Source organism: Psittacula echo, assembly GCF_963264785.1.
Source record: "Psittacula echo genome assembly, chromosome: 1".
In the NCBI taxonomy this organism is placed as follows: Eukaryota; Metazoa; Chordata; class Aves; order Psittaciformes; family Psittacidae; genus Psittacula; species Psittacula echo.
The window spans coordinates 108,694,344-108,704,226 of NC_137735.1; the positions used below are offsets into that span (position 1 = coordinate 108,694,344).

A 9,883-nucleotide genomic window follows, 5' to 3' on the forward strand; every position below is an offset into this window, starting at 1 on the left:
AATTTGCACACCAACAGCCCCACAGTGATAAAATTTACACACCTACAAGAAATTTGAAGCAATTATAAAACTGGTTTCAAACAAAATATGGATAAGGCATCAGACCTCCTACTTTATTTTAATAGGCAAAGTAACTGAAATATTAATTAGAACTAGTGAGAATTCTCATTTGGATTAAAATTTTAAAGCACAGAAAAGAATTAAGAAATAAGAAACCGTTATGTTAATCTGAGAATATGTAATATGCTAGAATTCCAATTAACTTTTAATTTTTTAAACATACGTGCATATCTTGGCATATTCTTCCAACTTCTCTATCCGTTTTTTATGCTCTTCTACCTGTTCCACAGTCTGTTTTATGTTTCCCTATGCAATCACAAACAGAATGTGTTAAAAACAAACCAGAGGAAAATGACAGTTTTACAGCAATGTACAAAACTGTTAACTCAGAACAAGTACCGAGACAGTTTTTTTCTCACTTGTTCATATTTTATGCTGAAGTAGTAACACCTCTTTTCAACAGTAGATGCCAAATTGCACCATAAATAATTATTTTCTCAAGGTCATTGCTGGATTTTTCATGTTTGGCTACAGTTCAGAGAAAGTCTCTTCAGCACAAAGAATCATGATGGAATCAAATAAAACAACTTTAAACATACTGTTAGTAAATTACAGGTGTTAAAAAAAGAAAGGTGCTTTTTTTGGCCAAGGTTAACAGAACCTTCCTCCTAAGGACACATTAAAAATTTGATGTAGAGGTTCCAACCTGATACAACAGCACTGTATTAAAAAACTAACAGTGAAACAAGTATTCTCAGTTACTCAAATTGAATAAAAATACATTAACTAAAGCATGTAAAAGAAAAAAATAGTTACCCACACATTTTGATAAGCCTTAATTCTGAAATCCTTGTGACATTTTGAATAGCTCCAGGAATGGAGAGTCCATAACCTCTTTGTGCACCCACTTCAATGTTTGACTGCCCTCAATATGAAATGGTTTACCTTATAGCTATTCAGAATTCTAAGCTGTGCCTGTTGTCCTCCATCTTATCACTATAGATGCCACTCTAGTAAGAGCATGACACTCTCTTATTCATACCCTCCCATTAAGTAGTTGCAGACAGTAATAAGGTCTCCCTTTCAACTCTTCTTCTCCAGGCTGAACAGATACAGTTCTCTCAGCCTCTATTCATAAGCGAAGTGCTCCAGCCCCACCCAGCTTGGTGGCTCTCTGCCAAACTCAACCCAGAACATCATTATCCTTCCTGTACTGGGGAGCCCACAGCTGGACAGAGCATATTAGATGTGGTCACACATGCTGCATTGTGAGGAGTGATCACCAAGTGCCAGTAGCACAGATAACTAATGTCAACTCTGAATGGTCAGGCATGCATTTTATGAACTCTTTCTTGTTTCCTTCTCAACAGGGATTTGCCAAGTTTTAGAAACACAAGCAATAGAGTTTATTTCACTTCTAGATACTAACTAGGTTTTCCCGCTAAGTAGTACTTCAAAAAGTAGAATTTTATCAAGATAAAAAGGATGTACAATCATTAACTTAGATATCATGGCAAGAATGACTTTACACCCTCACAGATATACAGTAAAATATAGACTTTTCCATACAAAAAAGTTTATATCTACAAGAATGAGGTGTTAGAAACTCTTAGAAATTATAAAGTCTCATCTGATGGATTTTTAAGTTTTCTCAATGTAAAGAGTCTCCTCTAAACCTTGACTCTACAATTAAACATGTTCCTCTCTGACTTTTTAGTAGATGACAAAACTGCAAAGTTAGCACAGTTTGAAGGGGAAAAAAAAAAAAGGTGGGGTAGAGGGGGAAGAAAGAACCCCCAGAACACTGAATACAGCACAGTTTTCAGCAAAAGACAGATTATCAGCTGAGTTTCTGTCTTTTCTACTTCTATCAGAAGCCCCATGCAAAGTTGAACTATGAATTGGGAAATAATTTTTCTAAGAAGAGAACTTCAGGCATGGTGACCAAGTCATAGGCAAAAACGTAGGTATTTTATTGTCACACGTGTGGATCTGCAATGCTAAAAGAAAACAGAGACAAAATGACAGCCATGATCTCTGTTCACACCAAAAACCCTGCCTCTGAAGGGCAACAGAGGAGTGGACACCAAGGAGGTTTTACCAACTACAACACACTTGTATGCACAACTGACCTTAAAAACATTTCCATCAAAAAGGTAGCTGTGATCAAAATAAGTGTCTAAATGGTGTGAGTACCATGCAGAGGTACAACAGTGGCAGGACATCTCAAAAAATATACTTACAAAACCAGGAACTGATTACAGTCAAGCATATATTCTGTGTAACTGTAAGAGATTAGAGGCAAAGCTTTCAAAACCAAATACTCAGTGTAGACTCACACAGCCATCCCGTGAACAGATCAGAAGCCATTTTGCAAAGCCTGTTGCAACATGAAAACTAAACTAACATTTGCAATGTAACTCATTCACTGAGGGTGTGTTCATGACAAAGCATTTATATAGACATTTACGTCAGAGGGAAAGGTAGAGACACATTTTTCTCCTTAACACATAATTTTAGCTTAACACAAATACCTCAACTTCTTTTTTCTTCCTCCAATTAAGTTTCAGCCTTTCTTCATCTGCTTTTTGCTCCCAACGAAGCTTTTCTAGCTGCTGGTTTAGTGTAGCTACTTTCTTTCTTGCTATTTCCTTTAGCTCTTTGTAACGCTCCAACTGGACAAACAAAATAAATAAATTCACTCCACTGAAAGTGGGAAGGCTCAAGTTCAGTTACACTTTCAATTAATAATTGCCTCCTTTATCATAATTAAGAGTATGAAAACCACCCAATTCTCCAGAAAACCTATCTACTAATTGCATTATGAAAAGTTATATTTTATGAGAGAAAGATTCAACCCAAAACTTGCACTTAATAGTTCTTGCCTATAGTCTTGTTTTAGGCTTCTAATGACTCTGATTTTTCAGGGAAGTTTATATTTTACAGTATTTCACAGTCAATCTTAAGGCTAACACTAGTTTCTGCACAGCCCAAAATCAGTGCAAATTTGCTTTCTGGTATTATGAATACCAATTTTTGTGTCATATCTATATATATACACATATATTTTTTTAAGTTAACTATAAATAGTTTAAGCAATCCTGCAAAGATATTTCTAGATGACCAAATGTCTCTGAAGTTCAAAGTGAAAAGATTAACAAACTAAAACAACCCTGTGAGGTTCTCCCTTGATAAATCAGAAACAATCTTCAGGAAGAGGCAGTGGAGAAAAGCTAGCATTTAAAGTGTTTCTGGCCACACTGTTGCAAAAATAGCTTTTTCAAATGTGAATGCACTGTAAAGTGATGCAGTCCTTTCCTTCTAAAGTAACTTAAAATAGCTCCCTTCTAGATTCTGACCCAGAGTAGATGCTACGTATACTACAAAGTCTTGTTTGCAATTTTGGTGTCTTCTTTTTCCCTAATTGAAGATGTATTTCTGGACCCCAGCTGACAAGCCATTACTGAAATATTACATCAAATATTACTCTGAAGAAGGGGAAAACAAACCAGACAGAACAACCTAACTATGGATAATCGCATGTAGCTACAACCCGAATACACAGATGACAGTCCCCGTGTACAGCCTTTCTGAAACTTCCATCAAACTCTTCCCAACTTCCTGTTCACTAAGAATCCACTACTTCCTCCAATATGGTACCTTCTCACATTGTTTAGCAGACATTCTTCGCACCCTAGGAGAGATGCTTACCACTTCCAGTCTCACAATGGTGAATTTCTAAGTATCTATGCATCTTAGATTTACTTCTCAGAAGTGTTCCAGATTTGGAACTTCTGTGAGAACTGACTTCATCCCCCAAAAGGGGACAGCCCACTCCCCCAAGAGGCTGCATCATCATTTCTCTTCCACTGATGAAAAAGTCCCTAAATAAAAGTTATAATTTTCTTTGTGTTTGAGCTCAACAACAAAAGGATCATTAGAAATTACAGGTTATTGGTCGAACAACAGTTTTTCTGTCTTAAGCAGAGATTTTTGGGCTTCACTAGTAAACAGTACTTTTTGGCCTCCCAATTCACCTGTCTTTCTCCTAGCTCAATATCTGCTGCTCTCTGCAATATTTCTTCAGCTTTCTTCTCAAATGCTCTCCACGCCTTCTCAATATCATTTAATTCTGTCTCTAGTTCTTTTATGTTCTGCTTTTCCTTATCACAGGATTTCTCCTTGTCCCTTATCAATTTTTTTGCCATTTCTACTTTCTTGATTTGGTAGGAAGTGTTTTCCTTTGCTTTTATATAGAGGGGTCTCTGCTGAATCAGCGATGCTTCCAGAGTCCTAAAAAAAACCAAACAACAAACAAACAACAAACAACAAAACCAACAACCAAACCACAAAACCAGAATCAAAAAAACCAGCTAACTACCACAAAACACATCCAAAACAACATAAGAACAAAAAAGAAATGGAATAACCCCCTTCCAACCACACATACAAATAATCAGTTGTCACTGCAGAGTTACATACCCACAGTTGATTTTTTTTTTTCAATATCCACTGAAAACAGAAATATAAGTAATGAAATAAAACCTTCTAAAAATTCAATAGAAAACAAGTATTTATATGATGAAATTACTGATGACCTGGGCATGGTGCTGGAAGAAAAAAAAAAAAAAAAAAATCAGTGTCCAGATATTACTTTAGTAAACTGCTACAAACTGAATTCCGTAACTTTGGGGTATCACCCAATAGCTGTAACAGGAAATGCACGCCTGTCAAACTATTCCCACTGCAAATTATGCTTTAGCTCAACTGTTAAGAGAATCTGATCAGAAAACCTACTTCAGTTCTCTTTCCATGTGCTGCTGGTCTCTGTTTAGTACACCAAGCCTTTTCTTCTTGGCTCTAAATGCATCCTCTGCTGTAGAAAGAGACTCTTTTTTGAGACTAGCCTCCATGTTCTTTTCATCCAACCTTTTTTTCAGAAAGTAAATGTTTTTTTCATTGTGATAAAGCCGGAAAAGCTGCAATTCTATCTTTTCTTCATCCAGTTCTTTGATAAGTGTCTGGTAATGCTCTGCCTACCAACATAAAAATTGTATTTGTGGCTTATAAATAGGATTTTTAATCATTAGCAGTTTAATTTCAAGTCCAAAGTAATATAAAATGATGTACCAGTAACTGTATTCCATTAATGTCTGCTAATCATAAAAATTATGTAAGTCAACAATTAAATTAATTAAACTGGAAAACCTACACTTTCATTTACTTCATATTTTATTTTATATTAATTATAGTTCCCTACCCTTTCATACTTATTATACCATACTGAAACAAATACTAGCTGAAAAACAATACAAGATTTTTGGTTTTAAGAAAACCTATATTTAAGTTCATGAAAGATGTAAAATTCAATAACATGCAAAAAGAGAACAACTTTGAGCTACCTCCTCTTTCTCTATCTTTGCTTGCTTGCGTTCTGCTGCAATGCTTTTCTTCTTGTTGTAATTAAACTGCGCATCTTCTTCTGCTTGCTGCATTTTTTTCTTTTTCCGTTCATAGTCTTCAGCATATTCCCATGAATTACTGATCTGTTCAAAAAGTTGAGTTCTCTCCCTCGGCTTCTTCATTGCAATCGATTCTACTGTTCCCTAAAACAAAATTGAAAAAAAGCAGCACTGTTTAAATGTTTTAGAATGTCACTAGAGGTCTTAGAAGAGGCTTATAGAAGAGAGGCTTTAGAAGGTCTATGCAAAACACCTTCAAACTAAATCAACCTGCACATATCAATATGCAGAATGACAAGATTAAATCTTCTTAGCCTCTTTAAAAGAACTGAATCTCATTTTCAATGAAAAATAAACACCCTCCCAATATTTCAAAAGCCAGCTGAAATTAATGCGCTACAAGATTACATAACTCTCAAAGTTATAGCACAGATTTCCCCATGCATGAGCTACTCAAATCTTCACTGATCTGAAGGAGTTACTATTTTCAGTGAAGTACAGGAAATAGGGTTTGTGATTTTTATTCTATTTATACTGTGGGCAAATGCCCTCATCATAGAAACCATTATCACAGTAGGAATCCATATAGAGGATTTCGGTAAAAGCAAAAACCCCAGTTCTTCCTTGGGAATTTTCCTCAGCAACTATAAGGAAGACAATCGTGTGAAACATATTCATTTAAAGTATATGGGATTTCTGACCTATATTGTTAAATACTTGTGAACTAACCCAGCAGGATTTTTAATCCTTACAAAAATTACTATAAATTTTCATATATCTTAACTAACAGCAGTGGTTTAAGATACAATTATCTTTTCCTATTTATAATACTCTGAAAATTTAATGTACTAAACATTTATAAATAGACCACCACATTTTCTTATATATTCCGGATAACACAAGTACCTAATTTCTTCCAGACTAGCTTCTTTCTTACCAGTGTGCTCATGTACACACGAAGCCCCATTATTTCCATTTTGTAGTCTTGTAATCTTGGCCAAGGTCAGGAAAAAATGTATTGGCTTGAAATTAGCTAAGGCTGCCCTCTTTTCTGCCAAACAGGTAACTAGGTATTCCTATGAAATAATCTTGGAAGCTTTTCTTTTCTTTACAAAGTACCTTAAATGCTTACCTGAAAAATCAGGCAATTCCTAGCTTTGACAAGTATGCCTATTTTTTCAAGTTCAGATATGTAAGCAGATCGGCTGATAGACTTATTATTGAAAAGAAATTCAGAACAATTACCTAAAGGTGGAAAGAAAAAAGAAATTGCTACAAAATGGATACAACATAAAATCCATAGGAAATGAACTAAACTAGTAAACAACCTAACTGTACAATTTCCTTAAAGAATAAAAGAGATTTCATGTGGATTGGCTAAGGGACAGCGGACATTTTGTGACCAACCCAGACGTCTTAGCCTTAGGAGACGGTGGATATGAAGAATACAGCTGAACAATGGACATGTGAGCAATCCCAGCTGTTTGGTCTTAGCCAAACTCTGAATTAAGTTGCAAGGTCTGAATTCAAGTTACCCAGGCTGCAAGGCCTAGCCTTAGGTCACTAAAGGACAGTTGCGTGCAGTAGAATAAGGAACTTGGCATTTGCTCAAGGTTAACAAGATGTGGGAGCGGGATGGTGAAACTGCAAGTTATGTGAGAAAGGTAGCGAATGGATAATTCTAGCTAGCTTGTTATCTGCTTCAAAAATGTGTGGACTGCACTTTTGAGCCAATCAGAATCTATATTGGTTGCATCAGCTAGTTCTGTAAACTATAAAAGCTCTTGGTGTGTGTGAATAAATTTGGCAATCGCTTGATCACACTGATCGTCTCTGCGTTGTCCGTGACTCCCACGTCAACAATTTCAGCTACCCTCTTAGTCATGTCAATAAAAAATTCTAGTTGCATACTTCCAAAAGATATTAACAGATGCTTATGTGCTCATGCCTCCAGCAAGGTGTCAGATCCCATTTTCTAGAGCCTATACCATCTACATATTTCAAGTGAATATCAATAGATCAAAGTATGGAGCAAAGAACTTGTATTAATCACTTGTTTAATTTTTTAACTTTGCCTCAGTATGTTTTTTCAATTATAATACTTGGCTATCAAAATGCTATTGAAGGACTATAAGAAGTATCATGATACTCATGGCCTTAATCAACCCAAATACACAACAATATTAGGCATCTGAAATTCTAAGTTGAATATTCTTGGTCTCCATTTTTTATACATCAGACAAAAGAAAGTATATACAACAGAATCTACTACTTACCACGGATAACTCTTGAAAATGTTTTTTCTTCCCCATCTTCTTCACAATATACCATCTTCACACTAGCGGTAGAAGAAATTGGTCTTCCAACATGTGCTCCATGAATAAGTTCTTGAACACTTTTAACTCGCAAATTAGATGTCTTTTCACACATCACAAAACTAACAGCATCCATTATGTTAGATTTACCTAAAAGAAATAAAAGTAAAAAAAAAAAAAATTTTAATTGCTTTGACATGACAGAAATTAAAGGAGACATTTGATTAACAATCAACTAAAAATCACATATGTAAATGCAAAAGTCTTTACTAATTAATGTAATATTAATAGTACACATAATAAAGAAATACATTTCTAAGATATAACACACTGGCAGCAGATAAGCCTGTCTGTAATAAAAATAATCACAAAACTGATCTGTTATTTGTTCAGCCTTGTTGAACAAAGTTTTCTTACACAGGCATCTATCTCTAGAGGTTTTTAGTTAAACTGAGTGATCAACATCCTGATTTGCCATTTTCTTTTATGTAATGCTGTCACTGAAGTTTGCTGCATAAGCTATCACAACAACTTTTCTAATATAACCCTAGTGTTCTAGAGAACACAAACACTTTCCCAGATCAATTCACCACAGCAACAAAGTTCTCTGATGATACTCCTTGGCAAAAAATTCTCTTCATTAAATTCTCTTTTTATTTTCCCCCTTTAGTCTTGAGCATTTCTGTTGAGAGCTTAATTATTTCCTGCTTTCAGCCTTGCTACTTGGCAACATTTTGACTTAATTCTCCAAAATGTCATAAAAGGAAGAATACTAAAGGGAAAATACATACATAAAATACACAATTCAGGGATAGCACAACATTCACAATTTTTCTCCCAGATTCATCTATGAAACATATTAAGATTTACCAGGAAGTGTACCTGGAAAAGTATCCATAATTTTGAGACTTTCCAGTATGGCACAGCGAGGATAGGATGATAACGAATATGATAAGAATTCTGAATAACAGGTACATTTATAAGTCTGACTTCAACTAGTTAAGTGAAAAAAACAACAGTATCTAGATATCTAACTCATAAAATAACATTTCATTAGCAGACTGGAGAAAGTAAGACCAAATGCTAATCCCATTTTGGCTCTCTGTTAGGACAATGTTCACCTCCTACTGTACTGCTCTCTGGCAAACAAAATAAAAAACCCCATAATGATCTGGAATCACATGTAGAAACTATGGCTTTTGTGGTTTAAACTACAAAGCAGCTACCATCTTCCAAAGCTACTATCGCTTTCCCAGAGGCATTTACTCGCATGGCAAAAGCCAGAGACTCAAATAAAGAGCGCCTTTCCACTGCTACAGTTTACAACCTAGATTATTGAAGTAAACCATCTTTAAGTGGCCTTAGTAAGTCAAACTACAATTTGGAGTGGCAAAGGCATGGTGCGCTGTTTGCAAACAGCTCATTCTACAAGGGCTGAAAAGAGAAGACAACTAAAACCTAAAATTCCTTTAACCACTCCACCTCTCTCCCTCCATGCTGGAAAAAAATCTGTAATTCCAGTTGAAGAAGCAATTCTGACTGGACTGCCTGGGTGCACCTGAAGGGATTTTAAGCAGACCCATGAGCCTTTACTTCTCCTCCACCAAGCCCTGCAACTCTATTCCTCAATAGGCAAGTTGTAACCATCCCCAACCATTCAGTGCAGCCATGCTGGCCCTATTCCTGCGCCTGCACCTGAACTCCTACTGTTTCCCCCCCATGAGGCCTGTGGTGTTCACAGAAAAGACCTTGCAAGAGCCCCAGACTGAAACCTCAGTCCTGGTAGCTACACTGGAGAAACAGCCCCCCCACACAGACAAACGCTGCTACCTGATCCATTGGGCCCGATAATGCAGTTGAACTTCATGAAGGGGCCTATAACCTGCTGCCCCCGCCACGACTTGAAATCCTTCATCACCAGCAGCTTGAGGTAACCCATCCCAGCAGCAGCAGGTGACGAGAATCTGACGCCCTTAGCTCCGGCACTTTTCCACACCACCCCCAAGACTTAAACACTCAACCAGTGTATTTTACTGGTTTAGCTTC

General features: G+C 36.3%; 1 protein-coding gene across 1 annotated transcript in view; it reads right to left on the reverse strand.

The window, feature by feature from the left end:
* Window positions 1-9,776, reverse strand: part of SMC1B (structural maintenance of chromosomes 1B) — a gene marked incomplete at both ends in the record, with an annotated part of 34,288 nt that extends 24,512 nt beyond the window's left edge. Inside the window, 8 exons of the mRNA XM_080609823.1 lie at window positions 284-366; window positions 2,595-2,735; window positions 4,098-4,353; window positions 4,858-5,096; window positions 5,463-5,666; window positions 6,655-6,767; window positions 7,799-7,987; window positions 9,668-9,776. Coding sequence (XP_080465949.1) covers window positions 284-366; window positions 2,595-2,735; window positions 4,098-4,353; window positions 4,858-5,096; window positions 5,463-5,666; window positions 6,655-6,767; window positions 7,799-7,987; window positions 9,668-9,776 — 1,334 coding nt within the window. The remainder of the gene's footprint in view (window positions 1-283; window positions 367-2,594; window positions 2,736-4,097; window positions 4,354-4,857; window positions 5,097-5,462; window positions 5,667-6,654; window positions 6,768-7,798; window positions 7,988-9,667) is intronic.
* Window positions 9,777-9,883: the final 107 nt, after the last annotated feature.